General features: G+C 40.6%; 2 protein-coding genes across 16 annotated transcripts in view; one reads left to right on the top strand and one right to left on the bottom strand.

Annotated features, from left to right (window-relative positions):
• Nucleotides 1-24,830, bottom strand: part of LOC121365478 (calcium and integrin-binding family member 2-like) — a 98,808-nt gene that overhangs the window by 42,845 nt on the left and 31,133 nt on the right. For 11 of the 15 annotated variants that reach the window (XR_005957023.1, XR_005957022.1, XR_005957021.1 and 8 more), the window contains 7 exons: nt 22,036-22,212; nt 21,373-21,554; nt 20,517-20,750; nt 19,739-19,956; nt 17,851-17,990; nt 16,605-16,851; nt 1,715-1,831 (listed from right to left, as the gene is read on the bottom strand). Coding sequence is in view for 4 of the 15 variants with exons in the window: in XM_041489685.1 (XP_041345619.1) it covers nt 1,715-1,831; nt 16,605-16,851; nt 17,851-17,990; nt 19,739-19,956; nt 20,517-20,750; nt 21,373-21,554; nt 22,036-22,212 (1,315 nt within the window). In the remaining 11 variants the exon portion in view is untranslated. Of the gene's footprint in view, nt 1-1,714; nt 1,832-15,421; nt 15,518-16,604; nt 16,852-17,850; nt 17,991-19,738; nt 19,957-20,516; nt 20,751-21,372; nt 21,555-22,035; nt 22,213-24,830 lie in introns of those variants that run through there. The other 4 variants (XR_005957026.1, XM_041489689.1, XR_005957028.1 and 1 more) reach the window with 4 other exon arrangements.
• Nucleotides 676-14,327, top strand: IDH3A (isocitrate dehydrogenase (NAD(+)) 3 catalytic subunit alpha). The gene is made up of 11 exons (XM_041489697.1): nt 676-831; nt 2,994-3,056; nt 4,738-4,821; nt 5,955-6,069; nt 6,613-6,800; nt 7,014-7,147; nt 7,746-7,848; nt 7,934-7,998; nt 10,121-10,205; nt 10,694-10,846; nt 12,684-14,327. The coding sequence occupies exons 1-11, from the start codon at nt 805-807 to the stop codon at nt 12,765-12,767; spliced, it is 1,101 nt and encodes a 366-aa protein (XP_041345631.1). The 5' UTR covers nt 676-804; the 3' UTR covers nt 12,768-14,327.

The following is a 24,830-nucleotide window of genomic DNA, read 5'->3' as shown; positions in this document are numbered from 1 at the left end:
GTGAGCTAAGTAACTGGAAAGGCCGCTAATAATCTGCTAACTCTATCACCAAAAACTGCTACGAAATTAGTCTGCGACAAACCTCAAATTTTAATGTTCCCAAGCGTAAGAAAGGTAGAAGATTTTAAAAGCGGCCATTCCCAGAGGTACGAGCTCAAACTGCCTTAGCTCGAGCTCGGTGCTTTACTCTCCAGCACGCCCCGGCTCTCCCGCCGTCCGCAGCGCGAGCGCCCAGCCCGCGAGGCCTGGGCGGGCCGGGCACGGCCCCTCACGGCCCCTCACGCCGCCACCGCTCCTCCAGCGGGCACAGCAGCAGCTTTTAAAAATAACGAGACAAGTACCTCAGAAATGAGGGCAAAAAGAAGCCTCAAATTGTCCCGATTTCAACAGCTTTAACACTTTAAAGTACATGGGCTTAGTAGGCTTCTGAACAATCTGGCGTCTTTCTCAACAACTATTTTTTTTCCCCAAAAACGACCCGCACCCGTCCGCCTCGGCGCCTCCCGCACCGGGAGTGGGAGCTCCCCGGCAGCATCTCCACCGGGCAGCAGGATAAGGGTCAGAGAAGGAGGCTCGGACCGCCTCAAGCAGCGGCGGGCAGGAGCTGAAGGGACGGGGAGGAGGCTCGGACCGCCTCAGGCACCGGCGGGCGGGAGCTGAGGGGGCGCGGGCGCTGCCGCAGCGGCGCTCCCGGGGCGGAGCTTCGCGGGGCGGGGCGGGGCCGCCGCTCCCCGCGCGCCGGTTCCGGTTTAGCGGCGGGCGCGGAGCTCTCGGGCCTTGGCAGCCGCGGTGCCCTGGCGCGTCATGGCCGCGACCGCATGGATGCCCACGGTAGGCAGGAGGGCGGGCAGGACCCTGCTCCACGGCGCCCGGCACGCGCCCCGGAGCTTGGTGGCGCCTGAGGCGCGGCTGCCCGGCCGCAAGGTCGCGGTGCCGCCGGGCCCTGGCAGCGCTCCGAGGGGGAATGGCCGCGGGGCTCGGGCCGAATGGCGGCCCCGCGGCGCTCTCGGGTTCTCTCCTTCCTCCTCTCCCCTCCCCGGGCCGGCGGCGGGAAGGGGCCGTGGGGCCGTTATTCGAGCGGGCCGGGCCGGGCCGGGGGGGCGTCGCGCCATCCCTCGGAGCGGCCTGCGGAGAGGTCGCGCCGTAGAGGTCACAGCAGCGGCGGGACCACCGCGGCTGCGGGCAGCTCCCGGTGCGCGCGGGCAGACAGCACGGCCTGGGAACGCCGTTCGCGCGAGGAGCCCACGGTACCGGGCGCTGCGGAGCCGGCTGGGGAGAACTGTTACCGGCCTCTGGCTGACAACTCTCTGGCCCCTGCACCTGTCCTCTGGGATTTACAGCTCTGAACCGTTCTGAAACGCAGGCCTTATCCCGGGGCTGTCACGGAAATACGGTCTTTTGCCTTGAGTAAATGAAATTTACTTTGTACCTTTAAATAACAGCCTGCTTGAGGCAAAGTCATTGAGGCAGCCCCATTTAACCTATCTGCTAAAGTAAGGAAGAACTGTCAAGAGCTAATCATGACACGTGACTTTAAGGTCAGAATGGATCAGTTTTCCTTGGGTGGATTCTTTGTTGGTGTTACCAACATTTAACTTCAGTATAATGTACTAGGCCCATGATTTCTGACAAGACAGACTGTGCCCTTTCCAGGGCTACTCTGGAATTTAAATCCTGATTCTATATGCAGGAACTGTACCATGAGAACACTTACCCTGTACAGTCAACTTCACATTTTCATTTGATTGCTCTGCCTTCATCCTCAACCATAGGGCCTGCTTTGGTAAATACTGCTTGCCTGTTGCAGTGACCTTGTACATCTCATGTGGGGCTACAAGTAAAAATAGATCTAGCTTAGATTACTTCTCCCCCAGCATTCATTACAATATGAAAATTTTATTATATTATCATTAAAGTATGAGAATTATATTATTTCTAGTTGTTTCTCTTGGTGTCAACATAGTTTGTTCCTTTTGCCACACACCATTCTGTCAGTAAAGAAATAACAAATGCAAGTGGGACAGGAGAGGAATACAAATTGTCAAAGTAATTTCTAACCTGATAGCTGCAGACAGCCTGCATATGTGAGTATGGCAGAATTGAAGTAATGTAAGCAGTTAGAAGTTTTCTGGCTCTTACATCCCAGAAGCATCAGTAGTCCTAGAGAGGAGGTTAAGATTGGGAGGCTGTGATTTTTCTGCAGAGTAGGGATTTTGTCCATGGTGCTCAGCTGGGTATGAGCCCAAGCTTAGATACCATCCCAGTTTTAAAGCTTAATGCCAGTTCAGAATACTCAGAAAATGTAATTCTTTGACTGTGATGTGTAGACTTGTTGCTGTGGTGAATTTTGACTTCAATGTGCATTTCAGTTTAATGAAATTGAACTTTTTTTTTAAAAACCGTCAGAATTTTTACTGGCATGCAGAAGGCATGTACAACACAGTACATGTATAGTACAACAGTACAACACCTACAAGTATAAAAGGTAGAAGAACAAAATTCACCACAGTTTGAATGGAAGAAGTGACACTAATGTAAAGTAGTTTTGGAAACATCACTAAAATGTGTAGATACTGTCCACCCAGCTGCTGCCAATGAAGTGTTTGATTTTTCACTTTGCTTTCTGCATGTCTTCATCCTTAGCACATGATGTATTTAGTTAGAGTTCCCACAGCCTTGCTTCCAGCATGATGTGTGTGAGGACTCCAGGTGGGGTCAGGGGCTCCCAGGCAGGACAGGAGCGTGGGGCAAAGCGCGGCTGTCCCGGGCTCACCTTGTGCTAAGAATACCCACAAGGCGTTGCTGCTCTCAGTGTTCCACTGCAACTTGGCAAAGCACTGGCTACTCTGGTTTCACATGGATTTTCATACTAGTTTGAGATAGTAGATTTAAAGCAGTATGACTTTAAAAAGAAGATTTGCTGCGATATTGTTAAACTTGTAAAATCCCGTTTGTGCAGTAAAAGAGCGTCTTTTTGTTTTGGATTTTTGCAGGTTTCTCGATTTCTAGGTGCTTTCAAAAGCCAAAAAAAGGTGACCAGAAGTTTTGGTAATGCTGTGAGTATAATAGTCCCATTTTTTTTCTTTTAAGAAGTTTCTCAATAAGCAGGTTTGGAAATTTATAAGATCACTGTTGTTACTCTTACGTTCCCAAGAAATAAAGGGCCAAACAAGTGAACATGCATGCTCTTAATGCCATCCTGGATTTATATCAGTTAATCACTGTCATTGGCAATTGCACATCAATGTGAGAATATAAAAGCCTCTAGCAAAAAACAGAAAGTTTTCACAAAATACAGACATAAGCCAGTCTTCTGGAATTCATCTGGGAATGAGCAAATAAATATTGGGCAAAGTAGAAAGATTGTTGAGAAGCTTCTCATTTTCTTTCTTTTGCAGACCTCCCTCTAAGCACTAGGTTTACTTTACTGCTGCTTTTAGAACTCCTTGCATCTAAAATTCTGCCTTTCCAAAGTCCTCTTTAAACTATCTTACATGTTGTGTATTTCCCTGTAGATGTTTTGCTTCTTTTTTTGTGTATGTGTTTGAAGTGCCCATGGGCCTTTTTTTGGTGAAGGCAGGAGCAGGGCTCAGCACTCTTAAGCAGGACTTAAAGAAGAACTGTGGCTTTTCATGATAAGTTTTGTAGAACAGCAGGTACAACACTTAGAAAAGAAACTGAAGGGTCACTTATACAGTATAAAAATCAGAAGGTGAGGCACTGCTGATTCTGTTGAAAACACAACAGTTTCAGGCTCAGGTGGAGCCCTGCAGTGCTGGCAGACAGCACTATACTACTCTCAAGGCATTTCATCAGTAACAGCTTGCTCACCAGCAGTGTTCTGTTGTCGGTAGCTCTGGTTTTTTTTTGTTGTGCACAGTGAATTTCTTGGGCTCAAAAGTGAAAAAATCAATTAGTCAATATATATTGAAGTTCTGGCCTGTGAGCTGATTCTCTTGTTCTTCAAATAATGTATGTGAGCTGCCTTTTCTGTAGGTAATAATGAGCCCATAAAAGCTGTTGGATCTCTAAATAAAACAAAATGAGCTGGAGCATGTACTCTTAGAACAGTGATCATAATTTATTTTTTTCCTCAAGAAGAGTACATTCTTCCCCTGCCATTTGTTGAGCCTGGGCTGTCCATTTTTTTCACTTGTTTGATAATGATAAAAGAAACAAAACTGAGGACATTATGAGAGGTAAATAAGTTGGTATTGTTTAAAATGGGTCTGAGATTTTTAGGAGGTCACTTGAGAAGTTTAGCTTGGCATGACCTTTTTTTTTAAGGTGAATGTAGCTTTTCATACACGTAATCATTTCTACCATGTGTCAGTATCATGCAGCATGTTGATAATATTGTAGACATATGTGGAACAGAGCCATAACTAGGTAATACAACTTGCTGTCCAGACTTCCAGAGGAAAGCATGCTACGTTCACTAATTTCAAGGAGTACTGAGCAGGAATCTGCCTTTCACATTCAGCCTCTGTTTTGAAATAGGAGTAGGTAGTAGGTGAATTTTCAAACAATTCTCTCAAAACATTTGCACGCTCCCTTGGAAAGCAAGCCAGTATTTCTCACTTCTGTCCAGGACTGCTGTTCTTCATAGTGAATATTTGGTAAAGGAAAAATTTATTTTGTTTTCTAATAGTTACTTGGTTCCTACAACACATGAAGACGTTCCCTATGTAGAAAACAAACATTCATTTGTTGTACTACTGATATTTCTTTACCTAGGTACAAACAGTAACTTTAATCCCAGGAGATGGCATAGGACCTGAGATTTCTGCTGCTGTCATGAAGATCTTTGATGCTGCCAAAGTAAGTCATGTTTGTCTTGCTATAAGCATTGCAAATTGAACTGCAGCAACAAGTACTAATTAGGCATATTAAAAAAAAGCTTAAACTATCTTTTAAGAGATTAAGTAATATTTAAGCTATTAAAACTTCTTTCCAGTAGAAAGAATTTGAAGCTTCAGCTAATAAATGACAGGAATATGATACCAAGGCATGCCTTGAAACTGTTAGCTGACAGAAGAGTAGAGACTTGAGAGCAAATGCTGTGTTTGATTTTTGGAAATACGAACTCAATGTCATGTGAAATCACCTTGTTGATGTAGTAATCCTGAGCAACTGACAGAGGATGTTCTTTCATTTATTATGACTTCAAGTGCAGGTCAAAAGTGTGTGTGAAAGGACTGGCTCATTTTAGCAATCCAATTGCTGTGCTGCCAAACACATTTACTTCAGTGATATGAAAACTTACTGTATTGAAGATCTGTTCTCTTACCTATCTGAGAAACTTCACCAGACCTTGTCAAGTTTCCTTGGAAGGAAATACAGCTCTTCAGGCAAGATGCCTGTTAAATTGTTCCACATCAGTAACAACACCCAGGCAAATTCACTTTTTATTACAACTATCCAATGTGGATTTGAAAACGTGAAGTTGCTTTAATGTTGTATCTTCTCCTTTGTGGTCATTCCTGATAGAATGAACGGGTGGCAGCCTGTCTCCACCTAGAGTCCTGTGGCAAATGCAAATTCAGAAAGCACTGTGGAGCTTTTGTGCAGATTTTTCAGTGAGATAACAGATGCACATCTATGTCATACACAGTCTTCCAGTCAGTGGGGATGATGAGTCCTCAATGAATTCAACTTTAAGATGTTGTCCCTTGTATACAAGGAACTCAATAGCTTAAAGAAATGGCACTTGTGTATGTGACATATAGGGTGCCATTGTGGTACTTACATTTATGATGATTTGCTGCTCACACTATTTCATTTCCACTTACTTAATTACGTTTTTCAAAAACTACTTTAGTTCAAACCGTCACTCACCAAAGAAAGTACTGTTTAGAAAGGCCTGGACAAAATTCCTTACACACCTTCTTGTGACAGTTAAAACTTAAAGCAAAGTCATGACATTAAAGTTAACACAGAGTGTGTGTGTTTAGGCACCTATTCAGTGGGAAGAGAGGAATGTTACGGCTATCCAAGGACCAGGAGGGAAGTGGATGATACCCCCAGAAGCCAAAGAATCCATGGATAAAAACAAAATGGGATTAAAAGGTATTTTAGGGGTTCATACACAGATATTAAATACTGTTGTGTTTATCATGAGTTTGATGTAAAGTCAAAGTTCTTCCTCTGTAGCACAATAAAATAGGGGACAGCCTGTCAGGTAGGTGTCTGTAATCTTGGAACATTCCTTGCAGGAAAGGTTCGTGCAGTTTCCAAGCCGTAAGTTTGATAGTTATTGTAGTTGAAATTGGGTGCATTACAACCTTTGGACTCTGCAGAAGGCATTTCTAAGATATGCAACAGCATGCAATATATACATTACTAATGAGCAGTATCTCTATGTGTTTTAATGAATACATTTTGTAAAATCTGTTCCATGTAAGGCTCGCAATTTGGCCTTTATCCAGCTGATGAATGTGCCTGTGCAGTAGTTGACAGAACAGAAAATTCCTATGGCATTCCAGCATAAGGGCTAAACAGGGATTTGCAGATCCTCTGTAGGAGTCCCCCTTTACCTAGAGTTTCAGCTGTCAGATCCATGGAGGGGCTTATTTTCTCGTTCATCCTTGTGTACCTTTTTTTCCCCTCTAGGGCCTCTGAAGACCCCAATTGCTGCAGGGCACCCATCAATGAATCTGCTGCTGCGTAAAACCTTTGACCTTTACGCCAACGTGCGTCCGTGCGTGTCCATCGAGGGCTACAAAACGCCCTACACGGACGTGAACATCGTCACCATCCGCGAGAACACCGAGGGCGAGTACAGCGGCATCGAGCACGTGGTGGGTGCCTCAGCTGCTGCCTTCTGCTGCCTTTCTGCTCCAGCACTGCTAACTTTGCCCATCTCACTGGGGTTCAGTGGGATTTTTTTTACGTTTGGCACCCATAAAAAGGTTCCTCCATTGTGAAATGCATTCTGCCTCACTCAGAATTCTGCTGCTTGGTTCCAAATGGGAAGAATGAACTTGCACTGCTGATGCACTTCTGTCTTTCAGATTGTTGATGGGGTTGTGCAGAGCATCAAGCTGATCACAGAGGAAGCCAGCAAGCGCATTGCAGAGTTTGCTTTTGAGTATGCCAGAAACAATCAGAGAAGCCATGTGACTGCTGTGCACAAGGCAAATATTATGTATGTTGACACTTCTTTTGAGAAAAACAAAAAAAAAATCCCCAAAAATTTAATCATAAATAACTGCTTAAGTCTTATTCAAATGTGAAACTTCTGCTGATGGCACTCGGAGTCAGTAAGATGGGAAAAATTCAAGTAAATGCCTCCTAAGAAAAATGGGCAATACTGATTCAGTATTGACAGGGCTGAGGTAATTGTGTACCAATGTTCTTATTAGCAAGTTTGTAGTAATCCTTCCTCCCAAACCCTTTTTTTAGAAACTTTTAAACAAGGAAAATGAATTTTAAAACTGAGGATGAAAGTGGCTGGTGTCTTTTGCCATTTCCACACCACTTAATACTGAACTGAGTCATAACACATTTGATATTAGGTGACATCACCTTCACAAATTTACTAAGCCTTTCATAAATGAATATAAGTCATTCTGAGAATTAATGTATGCTGTTTAAACTACTGATACAGAAGTATTTTAGGAGGGAAAAATAGTCACAAATGAAGTTTCTGAATTCTCATTAAACACTGTAGCATGCAGTTTTCTTTATCTCCAGGAATGCTTCCTTACAGTAACTGCAATATTCTCTTGTTTGTCTAATTGCAGGAGAATGTCTGATGGGCTTTTCTTGAGAAAATGCAGGGAGGCAGCAGAGAACTGTAAAGATATTAAATTTAATGAAATGTATCTGGATACTGTATGTCTGAATGTGAGTATTTATGTTTTAGTTGTGGTTATTTTTATTTCTTTTTAGTTTAAATTCTTAACCTGAATGAAAATATACTTCCTTCTAGATGGTTCAAGATCCATCTCAATTTGATGTGCTTGTTATGCCAAACTTGTACGGTGACATCCTCAGGTATGGAGATTTTCATTTAAACTCCCAACATGTAAAATACTGATACTTTCCCAACAATCACTGAGGTCACATGCAAGCCAGATCATCTAATGCACTCAGACTGCTTAACAGACATTAACTGCTTCAATTATTAATATATTAATGGAAGGGGCTATATGATGAGAATGTACTTTTTATCTTAGAAAAATCTCTTTCTGGTTATGGAGGCTATGAATATTGTTCACATGGGACAGAGAGAAATTTCTCCAAATGTGTGAAGAATATAATGGCTTACATTGTAATAGAGAATGAATGCCTGGTTACATATTAGAGAAAAACTTTCTCATCCTCAGCACTAAAACAGATTGTGCAGGGTGACTGTGGGACTGTGATGTACACAGGGAGTTCATCGTACATTTAAATCAGTCTGCATAGTCACTGAAGAACTAAATGTGTGGCCTCTTAATATTCTGCCAGCTCTTGGTTTATTTATTACTTTTCCTTACTGTCAAATTAAATTTTATATTTGAGTAACATTAATATTAGAGGTTCTTTGTGTCTTGAAGGCAAAACCTATCAGCACACATTTTCCATCTGTAAAATTATTAGGTAGAGTGTAAATTCCATTAAACACCTGTAAAATGGAAGTGTTTTAATCTGAACTATTAAGTGTATTATGTAAAACAGTTTCTTCTCACACCTCTAAGGAGACATTGAGAAAAGAGCCTGAACTGGAATTTTTATTTACAAGTTTGACTATTCACATATTAGAATCCATCTCCTGGTTTTGTACAGATAACAAATTTAAAGGTAACTTACATATAAGAAGAAATGGTTCTTAAACTTCTCTTAAAACAGCACTCTCTCTGTGATAAGGCTGTGCACGCTAAGAAAAATCAGATTCTAACGAATACCTATTGTTTTAAGAATTGGTGAAGGTGTGCACAGGGCTCTCACAGCAGCTTTTATTGTGTGAGTATTAACTAAGAGAGATCAAATCAGAGGAGTCTTACCATCAATACCATTACAAAGAGCTCATTATCAACCATTTTAAAGTTCTCATAGAAATTCCATAAAAAATTTCATCATTCTAAAAATTTTCAATAAATTTGAGTCTGTTCTTGAAGAGGACACTGTCACCACTGGGTGAGGTCTCACCTGCTGCTCTAAAAGTATGAACAAAATGCCAAGCAGGTTCCTTAGACTGAATAGGTCTGAATAGGCAGAAGACAATCTCTTCTCTTTAAGCTTTAAATACTTAGAGTGACAATGCAGACTGTATTCAGTTTTTCCCCAGGCTCTTCATAACTTAAGTGGTTTATTTTAGCTTAAAATATTGTTCTGCAAAGTCATCCAAACTTTTCTCCTTGTTAGTCCTAAGCTAAGGACTAAGTTAGCTTAGTATGGGCCAAGTTTGTAGGCAATGGTTATGGATGGATGTGAAAGTAACAGTCTTAAGAGCTTTGTTAATCAGTGTGTTCAGCCTGGAGGGTACAGTATGATGACAACAGGCACAGTTGGTTTGTCATTCCCCATGTTAATTTTGGTGGAAACCAAATGCAAATTGCTTATATCTGATGATCTGCTAATGTCAGACTTGTGACCTGCAGGCTGTTGAGTAAAGAGGGGAAAAGCTAGTCTGGTGTCACTTGGAAAACATTCCTTAAGCTGCACACAGTATTCCACAAAACCCCCAGTAATTCACCTACCTGAGCAAAATTTTTAGAGGGAATTTACATATGAAAAGTAGTTCTGGGCCCCTTCAGAGGAAGAAAGATTTTTGTATAGTTACAGGGAACTGTACATACCATTTGTTTTTGAGACTTCTACACATATGCTGTGCTTCTAGTACTTCTTGTTGTGCCTGTGTCTTAGCAGCTTTATTCTAGTATTTGGAATTTTCTTTTAATTTTCCTTTATTACATTATCTTCTGCTAATTTCTAAGAATTTTCCAATGTTCCGATGTAGTACAGGTGACTAACAATGTCTGTTCTTTTTCCATATTATTCTCAGACTGCAGAGGTGCATAAATTAAGTTATATTTGCAGTTGACTGATAATAATATTTCAATACGTTGCAGAGAGGAAACTGTATACGGAAAAACTCATGGATTGTTTAATTTGGTGGCTGGGTTTTTTTCAGTGACTTGTGTGCTGGACTCATTGGAGGTCTTGGAGTAACACCCAGCGGAAACATTGGTGCCAATGGCGTGGCCATTTTTGAATCTGTAAGTCTTGTTACCCACAAAGGCAGATCAGTAATAACTTTGTCTCAGCTTGAGAATCTAAACTTTTCCATGCCATACACTGTGGCTGACATTTATCTAACAAAGATCTTCCTAGAACTCTTTTTTACTGTGAAGATACCCACGCTTTACCCTGAGAGACTGGTTAAAGTAAATATTCCATGTAGGTTTTCTGCATATCCTTTTTTTTGACCGATACTTTATTTTCCCACCTTTTCGTATGATAAATACCCTCTATGAAATAGAATTTGATGGGTTCAACTTAAAGATATTAAGATATTAGTTTTCCCTTTCTGACATCTTTGAACTGAATTGTTTTGGTCCTTGGTGTCTCCTTTCCACTGACTGTATCACAGCAAAGTAAGTCCTGTTTTAACATAAAGACCTGTGGCTCAGGTTGCTTGCACAATTGCCTAGGACATTTTAATCAGCCCTAACAACATAACAGATAAGTTTACTCTCATTTCTAGGTTCATGGAACAGCACCAGACATTGCAGGGAAAGACATGGCAAATCCAACTGCCCTCCTTCTGAGTGCTGTGATGATGCTGCGCCACATGGGAATGCACAAACATGCCACAAAGATTGAGTCAGCTTGCTTCGATACAATTAAAGATGGAAAGGTAACATGAGGGTGTGCAAATAAATGCACTGAATTAAAATCATATCGTATCAAGGCAAGAATTAACATGGAAGATTCATACCAGGGTGGGGAATGGCCTTCTGAGCTGGCCTGTTGCATGAGCAGTGCCACTGTCCTTCTCTGACAGTAATTATATTATCTTTGGTGATATTAAATATGCCCTGCAGTAACAAAGGGACAGACTGTAGCATTCCTTTTGTCTCAGCAATGCTCGTCTTAGATTTCCACAGCTTTATAAACTCCAGAATAGTGAACTGGATGGCTGTTTTTCAAGAAGGGGATCAGAGTTTTAAGTAACTCTTAGCATTTCACTTATAAAATTTATGAAACCGACAAAGCATACATATTGAAATCTGCATCCTGAAGTGAAGGACACTCCTTTGTCTTTCACAGGCTTCATCATCCACTTTGTTTATAGCATTTAAGTACTGACTGTAATACTTCTGTTTCTGTTTTTTCAGCTTAATTATTTTCTTTTTTCCTTCTTACTGCTTTCACTCATTTTTGACTAAAAAAGAACAGTTTTTATCCAGCATGAACTTTTTTTCTCTGAGGATTGTATATGTTTCTCTTTGGAAGAGAGTGTCTTCAGATTAATGACTCAGATGGGATATTGGGGGGAGAGGAGGTTTATGCTCTGAAACCTGACAAATTTGTGGTCTTACCATTATTGGTTCACTCTTCTAAACTCATGTCCATCTCTTGAAAACATAGTTGGAAAGATTTTGAAGATTGCAGTTAAAGAGGATTAGCTAGTCATGCTGGTTCGTTTATTTTAGGCAGGACCGTGAGAAGCTGCTTTTTAATTAAAAACAAGAATGCTGAAACCAAAAGTTGTCATAATTTTGTAAGTTTGCAGCTATCTTGCTGTATGTAGGAGCCAGTTAAAAAAATGTAAACTTACAACTGAATAAAGAGGTCCTCCTGAAAAGTTCCCATGTACTGCTCTGGGAATGATATCCTCCATCTGCAGGTCAGTAATTCCATGGAAGATAACAGTGCAAGTTTCGTGACATGGCTACTTACAATGTTACAATTATATGCTCACAATGGATACAATCCTTTTAATTGAAAAGCCCCACAATGCAATTTAAATTACAAGATCCTAAAATAGTAACCATGATTGCTCAACAAGTTAATTAAGATATGTGTGTATGGGAGGGAAACGAATAATTTTAATTATCTCCTAGAGTGCTTTAATCTAGCTAGTAATGTTCCCCACTTTTTATTTTACTGTCTTCGTGATGCCAGACAGTAATTGTACTTGATGAAAGAGACTTTGAACTCTACATTTCCTCTCTCTTAAATAAACAAAGCAAATTTTGAGAATTGTTAACATGCAGCATTAAGAGTTATGTGTGCTTGTTCTGCATGGGTTTTGTGAAAAAAAGACCCAATTTTTCTGAATTACTCTCAATTAGTTGTCCTTATGCTTAGCCTTCATATATGAATTTTACCTCCAAAGGACAAACTTCTTACTGAAGATGTAAATACTTAATCATTAATTACACCATTAAAGCACTTTGTAGAGCTTTGACCACACACACTTTATTCCTGTAGTTAGGATAAAATCATGTTAAAATCACGTTCAAATCTGGTAACATAAGTACTTCATGTATACTCAGGTTTTCTCTCCCTGCACAGTCCTTTTTGACGAAGTCTCTGTGGGGTGCAGAACTCGAACTTGATGTATTCCTGCTCACCTTATTTACCAGCTATAGACAGCATATCCTGAGAACATCCGGAATTGTTCAGAGACAAGACTGGCCCCATAACATAATTTCAGTAACACTATATTTTTTCTTTCTTTCTTTCAGGTATTGACAAAAGACTTGGGAGGCAATGCTAAGTGTTCAGAATTCACAGAGGAGATCTGCCGCCGAGTACGGGACAAAGACTAAACCTCCTCCTCCTCTTCCTCCTGCTGAGGACTCTGGAAGGACATGTCACAGAGTACAACATATGTAACCTGATACCTACATGCATAGGGTTTGCTTATCTCTTGAGAGCAAACTTTTTAGCTGAGGCCTCTCCATTAATAAATCTAGTCCAAATGGCTACAAATGATGCTTGTGCCTGCTTTCGGTGGACTTTTCCAAGTGCTTTGTTTTATTTATTTTTTCTATCTGGTGAACATTTTAATGTAAGTGAATTCCTTTACTGGCACTGTAACTGTCTAATATTTTCCGTTTCAATTAGAGGGTTTTACTTTCCACATAGAAAAATTACGCAAACAAACCAGTAACAGATTAGTGAAATATAAATGCACCTTAATGTTTAAAACCTGCTTTATTGCTCTTGTTGAAATTAAAAAGATAGGTTTTCAGACTAGGAGTAGCACAAGATGATCTTCATGAACAGAAACGGGTATAAAATAACTTAAAATAGCAATTTTGTGTTAGAAGCAACAAGAAAACCGCTTTAATACTCTGATGATTCATGAAATACAGCCCTGCCCACAAAAAGCATGAATTAAGAAATACAAAATTCTAGAGAGTTAATCTATTTCTGTATTTAAAAAATAACTACAATCATTAACAAGGGGTGAAAATTAATGCTGAAGTAAAGTTATTTTTCAAATCGATATACCAAAACAATTCTTATAAGTTTTCCTCTCTGAAACACACTTTACAATAGAGTTATAATGAGGGCAAACAAACAATACAAAATCACTTCCACCATATATTGTGAAGGAAAAGTATTAACTTTGCAAATTTACACTAAATATTTCATGACTTCAGCTAGAATGCTTTTTGTGTTGTAGTTTCTGCACAGTGTGTTCAGTGTGTCTTGCTGTATTGACTAATAATTTTATTCTAGAATCTCTGAATGTAAGACAAGTCCTAAATGGATTAAGACAGATCAGCGGTTTGGCTCTGGTGCCTATGTTCCAGAAATACATTTCATCCCTATTCAAGGGGATCTGAATCTATTTTTTCCTTGCTTACTAAGCTTAATGGGTGCAAAAGCAACTCTTTGCCCTCCCTTCCTCTCCCTATCAGATTGTCACTCGAGTCATTCTGATCTGTAACTATCAAGGTATTGCTTCCATTCCTGCAGCTGACAAGTAAATATGTATTTTCAAACTCGTTAGTATAGCACAGTATTATCCCTCCTGCCAGAAGCAGGCTTCTTACAGCTTCGTTCTATTCATAGAAAGTAACTAAGTGGAGTAATATCTATTATGACTGTTTAGGGCTGGTTGTTTCAGAAGTAAAACAACTTTGGAGTAACAACTTTTTGTGTTACTCTCTAAAGTAAGCATCCCAGCTTTTTTATATAGTCTAACAACATGCTGGAGGAGATTTATTCCTCCCACACTCAGCTTTTTGTGAATAGGGCAACATTTCTTTCTGTGTTTTCCCAGCTGCTGCTTCCTTGTTTCCTTCAGATTAATATTAAAGAAATTCTGAATTACCATTGCGCACAAAATGGGGAAGAATAAACTTTTCGAAGTCCTAGTGCTCGTTTTGTTTTTATAATCCTAGGCTGCTGCTTTGTCTTATATATTGAGCTGATTACTGGTACTTGCAACAAATCTTAGGTCTGTAAGATGTGTGAGATTGGTAATGGAACTTTTATGGAAACCTTATCCTGTTCTGCATCATTTCTTCGTCTCAATAACGGGCTGTGGCCTGCCTTAGCTGTGTGAGCTACTCGAGCTGTCTGCCAGTGATCACTTACAGCACACCCTTCAGACAACTTTGTGCCAAGCATTTCCTTCTCATAATATGATTTATTTTGCATATGGGTAAGAAGAAATACAGTCCACATTTGTCAGAATTAGTGCAATGTGAATATTGAAACATGCAGATACACACTGACAAACACTGCTCAAAGAAAAGCACTGTAAACAATTTTAAAGAAGTGTCTGTAATAGCATTTAAATGTGAGAGCTCCTGTCGTTATTCCTTCGTGCCTTTCAGTCTTAGGGAGCTATTCCCCTACTTCTTCTGATTATTTGTTTTTACAATAAATAGTAATGCTTATTCCAACATGGACTTAAGAAGCAAACTGCTGTGTTTGGTCTGAATTCTAGGCATTATAGAAACAAGAATGTCTTCAGGTTCTGAAATGTCTTAGTGACCAAGAAAGTGTTCTCTGGGAAGGGAAAAAAATTCCCAGCCCTTCAGATTTTTTAATTTTTTTTTTAATCTCACTGGAGTGGTATGACAGTTTCATTAAGCAGTACTGCTATCTAGCAAAATATATCATGAGCTACAGGAAACATCCTGTAGAACAGAAGAAAAAAAAAAGAAAAATGGAAGACTATAAAAAACTTGTTATGTTTCAATCTAGAGGAATTAGTTATATCTGCTTTATATAACACAGAAAGATGTTTTAGTCATTAAGGTCATAAAGTAAAAGTAGATTAGACAATGGACACACTGTAGATGCTTCTGTAAAAAGAGGACAAATGATAAGGTGAGTATCAAGAAAAGCTAAATTGACAGCAGCTTTCTAGTGGTTTGGTTCAATAGACTACAAACTTAAAGCATAAATCTTTGTTAATGCTTTTGATGAGAAAATACTTCCTTTTGTTCACAGATCTTAATGCTTGGAGGAAACACTTTTTATTCTTTATAGAAGGAGTCTACTTCATTTCGGTATTTCTCGAGCACAGCGAGCCGCTTCAGCTTCATTGTGGGACCTTAAAAGAGGGAGAATCAATTCCAGAAATAGGAACAAAAATTCCTACTCAGTTTGAGCTTTGGTGCCCGAGTTTTTTATTGAAGAGCCTGTTGGGAAGAACATGCCCCCCTCTAAGCACAGATAAATGCTAAAAGTGAGAAGCAAGTGTGATATGTGAGGTTGCCTCCACATAAGCATGAGGACTTCCAAAGGGAGCTGCAGATAAGAAGGTGGTAACTGGCTACTATTTTTTTGCTAAAAATATGTTTTTGGAAGCTTTTAACCAATTCCCAGTTTGTTCAAAGAGCCTGGTAATGTGCTTTGTGCTCCATTATCAGGCTTTCACTAGCTTGCTGCTTTTTTTTTGTTGTTTTCTTTTAAAGAGAAACTTTTGATGCCTTAAGTTTTAGCTTTTATGTTTTCCAGATCAGAAAACTGGAAATCAGTTTTAGTGTATAGCTTTAGTGTATAGCTCTCAAACTCCATAGCCTGTCAGCTACTGTTTTCCCACTTTATTCTGAAAAAAAAGTTTCTCTCTAGGCCTGAAACCCAAGGTTACCTTTTTTTCACAGGCCCTGAAAAATGTAAACTACAGTGAAGTGTGGGGGGGCAAACCAGGGGAATGAGACTCCACTACCCGAAGCTGTAACTGGACATTAAGCTCCAATATGCAAACAGACCAAACTTACATCTGTCCAAACATGCGAGGCTTATCCATCTTGGGTGTAGTGTGTGACACTCCTGCACTGCCCGAGGTGTGCCTTCTGAAGGCCTTTCAAGAAAAACCTACCCTTTCTCTTTTTAACTCTGTCTAGCCTCTGTTTTAGGTAGCCATTCCAGGCATCATTTTCAGTATTATTACTGAAAGTTATTAACACTTTAATGTACATGGAATTAACCAAAATTGCTTAATTACCCAAGACAATCTGAAATTTAAGAGCTCTACATGCAAATGACACAGACGCATAAATGTGTGCACAGCAAAAACTACAATTTTTGTATTGCTTACCACACACTGCATATCCATTTTTTCCTCCTGTACTGAATCTTCTTAGATCAGCAGCCTCTTAACTTTGTGTACCTCAAGATAAATCAGTAAGTCTTACCTAGTTCTCCCCCAGAAATGGAAAAATCTCTTGGCAGGACGATCCATTTCTGGATGCAGTGAACCCTGTTGGTAGCAGTGCTGTTGACTCTGTCGATTCCCTCCTGGATGGCTCTGTAGGTCGCCTGGTCTCTTGTAGCTACAATCTCGGACACTTTGGTGGCTTTACTACCACTCCTCTGGCAGAAGTCTCTGGCTTGCTCTGTGAGAATGTCAGTAGGATCAGATGTATCTGGGTCCAGCACACTCTAAATATCAAATGAAGTGACATCATTAAACATTCACTCTTAAAAGGCATTACCGGGTTCTCTGACCAGGCCCTCCCCTTCGGGAAGAAGGCTCAGGATAAACACACAAGCATTCTGCAAGCCTTAAAAAGCAGAAACACCTACAGATCATAAAGGGCTTTTCTTTCCACTTGGCTACCAAATGCAAATATTTTTGGCTTATATGCAGATGTCATGAACAGACTTAAAACATGGGAATGAATTAGGCCATAGAATCCATCTCTGACCTTGAATTTCTGCCATATTTTCCAAATGACTCCATTGTTACAGGGAAACATTTAGCTCATCGCTCAATGGAATTATTATGGTGTAATGTAAACAGCTTGAGATAGAAATGTTCCTAGACTTCTTAAATTAGTACTTCTGTTGTACCTGAAGATAGGGATTATCAGTCATAGAGGTAAACAACTTCAAAACACCTAAGTGGCATTTATTAGGTATGTTCACATAACTGAAGTGCAAATGTTTTAGGAGAACAGTGATTTCTCTACTGAAGCCTATACCACAGCAAGGCTATTAATTATTTTGTTCCATGGTCATCATTCTTGTATTATAAAAATAACAAATTGTAGAGAAATGTTTCTGTTGGAAGGTTTCTGGATTTTCCCATAACAGAAACATTTGTTTTGCTCATCTGTAAGCATAAAAGCTATTGTTGTGTTCTGTTACAAAGACTTCTCAATCTTCCAGCATTTCTTATATAAAAATTTGCATTTAAATAGAAAATACCTCTTATTGTACATGTAGAAGAAACAGCACTAAATATGTGGGTGTTTAGCAGATCAGGTAACCCTAAGTTTAGACCCATCAGGATTTGTCTGTAGTTGCTACATGTTTTTTCCCCCTGCTAACATCTTCCTAATTTAATTTTAGGTCTCTTTACAAATGGTTCAAAATTATTATTCTTTTGTTAGGTGCAGGTGTATAACTTTACTGAAGGCAATATTAAAACTGGTTTACCTTTAGGGTCAGGAACATTGACAAAAACTTCTTCTTATCTCCAATAACCATAGCATTACTAACAATTGGAAGTTCTTTTTTAACAGCATCTTCAATTGGAATTGGAGGCACGTTTTCACCTCCAGCTGTAATAATCAAATCTAGGCAAAAAAAGAAAGGCTATTAGTTGAATTCAAATTAATTCCAGAGGTCAGGTTCATGTCTGGCTCAAACCTGCTCTTCTTATTCTGACATAAAAAATACAAGATTTTTTCCCAAGATAATAATTTTCAAATACCACAAATCCTATTAATACCTTCAAAACAAAAATGCTACTATTTTTCAAACGTGTGCTCAAGTTCTCAGATCTCCCTCAGTATATTTGCACCAGATATTTTTTACATTCTCGAGGGACTGTTACATAATTGGAAGTTTTCTTTGAGAGATCATCTCTTCCAAATTAGCATAGGATTCACCCGCTATTCTATTGTCGCTATCTCACCAAAAGGCAAGTTCATTGTTATAATGATTAAAACCAATTCTTAAATCCACCAAGAGGGGTCAGACAAAAATAAGTTACTACTGGAGGAAGGCTTGATAAAAGCAACAATTGTTCTTAACAAGTGTAATATATATATTCCATAAAATTATTACAAACTTGAGTATTCTCTAAGTAAATTGCAATTTTTTGCTTTTGTTATACTGCTGACTTCCAATTGTCCTCAAATAATTGTCTTTCAGCAGTTCAGAACACGCTTCAACAAATAACACAGACACACTTTTCTAGGTCTAACTTTTCCTTTCATTCCACCCTCCTTTTGTAATAGTCCGTCTTTGTCTCAGATCCTCTACCAATCTTTCTGGCCCTTAATTTTTCATTGTCCTTGTTTGAACTTGGATTTAAAACTTCAATGAAACTGGACATATGGTTATTTTATCCCGGATTGTCTACCTATCCTGTAATTTAGAGTAACTGCTGTTAGTTCAGCAATCCAGACAGATATAAGAGAAACACAAATGTTATGAATTGAGACAAGGGGTTGATGCTGCTGTGCTAAAGGAAAATGAATCAGACAAGAAAAGTTAAAATCAAGACAGCTGCATTTCGTGCAGGCTATTAATAGTACCAACTTCAGTCCTGACTCCTAGCAGGACATGATGCCACCTGTGACGAATTCACTCATCTGTGTTACCTCCATAGTGATTCATCTTAAATTCTAAGATGATATCTACTAAATTCTTAAATCTTCCTCAGTTACATCTTGCCTGTGACCAATCCCACTGTCTGAATATGTACCATGAAGAAAGCCTCCAAGTCAGCACATGACTAGTCTCAGTCTCATGAGCCTTCAGCCAGTGTCCTGTAGTAACATCCAAGTGCATGGCTTCAGCTGTAGCTTTCCCTTCTGCTCTCAAGCTTCAGCTCTGGTCTCTGCAAACACTTAACCTAAGACACCAGAGGAACCAACCTGTGACCTACAGCACCAATGTCTCTGTAGCAGAGGGTGCCCCCCCTTCCTGCCTAAACATTCTAATGTGCAATTAAGACACTGGCAAGATTCAAAGGGAGACTGGACAGCTTAATGATATCATTCAAATCAAACATGACACATGAAACCTGTGTTAGTAGTTTATATTGCTAATTGTAATTAACACTGAGTAAAGGTGTGGGAGATGAAAAGCCTGGTTGTATGAACTGGATCATCTCCACCTACTAGACTAGAGGGAAACCTTCCCTGAACACAGAGCACACTTTGGTTTTCTCACAGGAAAGTTTATTTTACCTTCCTGTTAGAGCAAGGCTGCCAGTATTAGAGGAAAGACACTTCATGAGATGGACTACAACTGAGAGATGACTGAATAGTGCTGAACATTTACCATAAACAGAGAGCAAGATTTTGCCTATTACCTTTAATTCTTCCAGTGACATAGAGAAAGCCATCCTTGTCTAGCTTTCCTAAATCTCCAGAATGCAGCCACCCCTCCTCATCAAAGGCTTCTTTTGTTCTGTCTTCCATATTTAAATAACCCATGAAAACAGTCCTTCCCCAGAAACAGATTTCTCCATTGCCTTCCGTATCTTTGTCCACCAGTTTCACTCTGCATCCAGGTGCTGGTTTACCACAGCTACCAGAGAAGAGCAGAAAAACCCCACAAGGATCACAGAAACATCAAATATAATACTGATAAGCTGGCCAACGTGCCAAATCCCTGAAACTGTCAAAGTATCTGTGACTGCAATTATCATCATGTTGTAACTGTCCAACAGCCACGGAATACTCCTTCACTAGGGCAGATTTATCAAGGTGTCTGAGCACTTTCTGGCAGTCTGTCTCGGCCTGTGCTTGCTGCTTTGCCCCCCTGTATCTGCAGGCATAAAACCATTTTTGGTTTTGAGGTTTTGCATTCCTCCCTTGGCCAAGGGCTGTGGTATACGTCAGATGTAGTCACTGTGGCTATAATGCTACACCTCAGTTTCAGTGCTTCTGCCACAGTGTGCTATGGAGTCAACCTGTTCAAATTCTGACCTGGAAGTTATTCTGACTCCCAAAGTCACAACAGAGTGACAGTGCACTCAGGGAAAATAAAATAAGCTGCAGTATCTTTGCTGACCTTAGTAAATACTTTTTTCATAGATAAAATTAAACTGATCATATTAAAAAAAATAGTAATAAAAGCAAAATTACCTGTGCTGCCTGTAAATGTAAGGCCCAGAAAGGCAATGTGGGCCTGTGGTCTCACTCATCCCATAGGCCTCATACAGAGTGATGTTCAGACCCAGGAAGAAATACAGTGTTTCTGTATTGAGAGGAGCAGCACCAGAAAAGTGCTTCTGACAGGAAGAAAGCCCCAGGGCACTACGGATTTTCGCAAGCACTAAGTAGTCTGCTAATCTTGTCCAGAGCTGCTTTAGATCACTGCTGAGTACAAAATACACAAGTAAGTCAGAGCAACCTAGGAAGTTTTCAAAACACAATCAGGGAGAGATTTTGTTTGGACATGTATTTGTCATTTGGTTTTGGATGTTGACAGAAGTTAGAACATGAGGTAAGGTGTTACATTCATCCTTCTTTCATTTATTCGGTGTCTTTCATTTCTTCTACCTTTGGAGCTTTCCTACCTCCAACTCTTGAGGTATCTGAATTCAACAAATAGATAAAGAATCTATAAAAACAGATTGTATACAACATAGCACTTGTATTCCTGATTTTTTTATCAGTTAAATGTGTCTCTGAGAACCTACACCATCGAAATCTGAAATTTGCAAGATCTATCTGAGAAACTGAATGATAAGATGAGCAAAAGAATATCATGGAATGATATTTGGAATGCCATTCTGCGTAAGAAATTTCCCCCACTCCACTGTAAAACAATTAATATCAATAACAATTGATAACTACACCCTCCCCCGAGCACTGTATTTGTTGTGTTGCCAAGACAGATTTTACCCACTTATACAGAGTCTCACTGAGGCTTCATGGGTTATTACAAGCAAATTGCTACTTTCAGCTTGCTGGAAATCTCACTCATTGTATGACACACCTGTTTGAGCCGTTCAGGTTCCTCTCTAAGCTAAGTGACATAGCCCAGGAAAGCATTTTCTTCTTTATAAATCCTGACTGAGCAGAAACATCCTTTAACTTCTCCATGATTTTCTCCCATACTCTGGGAACTCCCATATGAGATGTTGGCTGCACTTCTTTTAGTGTGTTGATCAAGCTGCCCTGTTATAATAATGAAATAATTTCAACAAAAGGCACACAGCAGAGATAAAGAGCTTTGGTGAAGTAAAACCTGAATGTTTCATTCTGTAGAACATCAGAATATGCAGAACATAAAGAAGGGCTGCTGAGCCCACTTCAGTCACCCATATGCACTAATATGTGTCAGACTGACACACTGGAGGAGGTATGCACACAAGGAGGAAAAACACACACGGTTAGTTCCTCCAGCCTCCCTTTTCTCCAAAAACTGCTTATACTTCTTTTGCCTTAAAAGAACCTTATGAATATGAATTATATATTTTAATTAGAATCTAGAGCACTGGATCACAAACACAATGAGCTTTATTTTTCCATAACTCTCACAATAATGGACTCTCCATCTTCATCCTCTACAACTTTTCAAATATCATATTCTCTCCTTGGGATGTTTTCTAAGAGAAAGAAGTGTAACCTTAATTAGATATAATGCAAGACAAGGTACCTTTAGAGCATCTGGCTCAGCAAAGTAAACTTGCTCTCCCCATTTGATTCCAGTCCACAGGTCATAGATCTGTGCAGCTATGTGGCTGAGTGGGAGATAACTGACTATAGACTCCTGCTGGACCTCTGCAGGATGCATACCTCCTGCTCTGCTGCAATGGGCTGATGTCCAAGTTATCTGTTTAAATAAATAATACAACAAATTAGGTATGGTCGGGATTTTGGGTTGGGTTTTTCTCTTCCTCTTAACACAAACTTGTTATCCTCTTGCTACGCTAATGAAACTGTGAAAAATCTGTGCTCACAGAAAGACATTGCAATATTGGCCAGTTCCCTGGGGACACTGCCAAAAGACAGATTACCTTTGCAGCAATACAGAAGAGCAGATAACATAAGTAAATACAGCATTTGTGCTGCCTGACTGAGCTGTGAACACTATCAGCTCCCCATGCCCTAGTGACACAGCCAGGCAGCCATGGGCTGGATGGATGAAACTGATCTGTCCCTTCCTTTCCAACTCTCCAGCTCTGCAAGCTTTCTATTAAACTGGCACCTTCCATCAGTGCTGTATCTGCAAGTTTGTTGCGGTGTGATGTCATGACTTGCCTCAGTTTCCTCTGGTTCCTCCCTGAAATTTCCTTCCCCAGGTGGGGTGTCAATCACCTTTCCTTTCCCCACCCTTGACCCCGGCTGGACACTGACTATCAACCCAGAAATTCCAAGGGGAGCGTCGAGTGATTGGCAGGTTCAAAGGATGCTCTCCAACCCTGGGGGGCCATTGGCCCACCCAGGTGTCCCTCTCACCTGAGCCCCCGTCCCCTCATACCTGGTTGGTGCTCCCTGGGTCCCCTCCCCTGCCCCTCTCCCCAGGTAAAAGGGAAGCACACCACGCGGGCGGTCGGGAGTGCTCTTGGAGTTGTTGCAGAATTCAGAGGCCGTGCCACCAAAATAAAAACTCTGGATTAAAAACTCTCCACCGGGACCCGCTCCTTTCTTCACCTCGCCTCAAAGGTTCCTCCAGCTCAGGGAGGCAGAGCAGTGACCCCCTCACAGCGAGCTCCAGCCGCAGGCACTGGAGCTCGGGGCACGCCCGGACTGTCCCCACGTGCCCAGTGTGACCACAGGCACTGAACAGCGTCCCTGGGGAGGAAGGAGCACAGGGCCGCTGTTCGGTCAGCAGCTGGAACCAGACACACCAAGGCAGTCCTGTCAGTAATACTGGTCCACTCCAATACAAGTTAGAAAAGGAACAATAAATACTCAGTGATCAGTGAGCTCAAAGAACAATTTAGAATCAGCCACAAGCTCATTGTCTGGTACTGATGATGCCCTGGCTAAGCTCTCAGGAGGAAGATAGCAGCTGCACTCTGTTCCTCTGGAAGCCTCTGGGATATTCACTGCAGTGGTTCCCAAGTGACACATACATGCCCATGCCTCTCGTGAGAGGCAGCACATACATGAATAGTTTTGAAGTTGTGTTGCTTGACTTCTTAGTGAACCTGGATCATGTTTCCCCCTCCTTCCTCCTATTTCCCACTTTATCTCAGAAGATGCAGCTCAAGAATGCTAAATATGCATACCTTCATCATCAGAACATAGCATATGGAAGACGCATAAATATACGTGACGGTGTGAGAGACAATGGAGAAGATATATGTGCACAAATATAAAAACCAAAACAAACAACACCCCCTAAAAAAAAACCCAAGCAAACCAGAAAACCCCAAATAACAAAAAGAAACAGCTCTTCCTCAGAGGAGTCTGTAATCTAAACTGGGTAGTGCAGGATGTAGAAATGAGAGTATTCAAGATGGCAGAGTACAGACATAAACCACATGTATTCCTGTTATCACAGCACATTCCTTTGTAATAAATTAGAAGGTACAAGTGTAGGCTTGGCCTAAGGAAATAGAGATTCTCAAGAGAGGGTTTTAAGGAGCAGCAGAATTCAGCAGAATACCGCCAGGCCATCCAAGTTTAGGTGGCAGTGCTGGACAAGCAGCTGTGGGAGACACACAGTAGGAAGAACAGGATGTCTTTAAGATGTGTCTGTGTTCATTGCTTTTACTTCAAGCTTCACAGCACACAGGCACACACAGCAGATCTGTGAGAGTCATGCAGGACTGACTCAGCACTGGTTTTGCACATGAACAGTGGCAAACATCTTTGACTAAAGAAGGCAGCAGCAGAGCTACAGGCATGGCATGCTTTCCACTGTTTGTCAACATAAAAATAGCCTGTTTGTGATCAGCAGCCAAGAATAGTTTGGCAGCTGGCATGGAAATGACACCAGACTCCTTTGATATAAAAGAGCATAGATTTGTAACATCGAATCAGTCTTTTTGTCTCCCAAGTTCATATGTTCTGCTTCCAGGTACTAGTGCATTAATTCCCTACATTTGGGTGAATTGCTGTTTTCACATTGTGCATGTGTGCAATAATTTCTGCTTTAAGGGGTGAGGCCTCAACTTAGACCATCCCTTTTCAAAGATTCTCTGTTTATTCAGAAAGGCTCCCTACCACCTTCCACTCCTTCTCAGCCATCAAACACATATCTTTCCAAGGAAACCTCTGTGGAAAGTCTTTTTAGCAAATAACTTTGCTTTTGTCTCTAACTGTGAACTTTCTGTTTGCAACAACACAGGTAAGCGTTACTGTCAGCACCAGCACTGAGCACTGGAGCTGTATTATACTCCAGTGACAGACATAGAAACCTGCACACAAGTCCAGGAACAAAAAACACCAAAGTGAAACACATCCACCCCCAATTTTAATAAAATCTGCAAAAGCAGACTG

This window comes from Pyrgilauda ruficollis, unplaced genomic scaffold (genome assembly GCF_017590135.1).
Source record: "Pyrgilauda ruficollis isolate IOZ18807 unplaced genomic scaffold, ASM1759013v1 scaffold96, whole genome shotgun sequence".
Taxonomy (NCBI): Eukaryota; Metazoa; Chordata; class Aves; order Passeriformes; family Passeridae; genus Pyrgilauda; species Pyrgilauda ruficollis.
The sequence above is the reverse complement of the archived record's forward strand: the minus strand, read 5'-3'. Positions and strand labels throughout refer to the sequence as shown.

Coding starts and splice junctions, on each gene's coding strand:
- IDH3A (XM_041489697.1), top strand. CDS start 805: ATGGCCGCGACCGCATGGATGCCCACG. Junction 6,801..7,013: donor ACAGCGGCATCGAGCACGTG/GTGGGTGCCTCA, acceptor TCTGTCTTTCAG/ATTGTTGATGGGGTTGTGCA. Junction 10,206..10,693: donor GCGTGGCCATTTTTGAATCT/GTAAGTCTTGTT, acceptor TCTCATTTCTAG/GTTCATGGAACAGCACCAGA.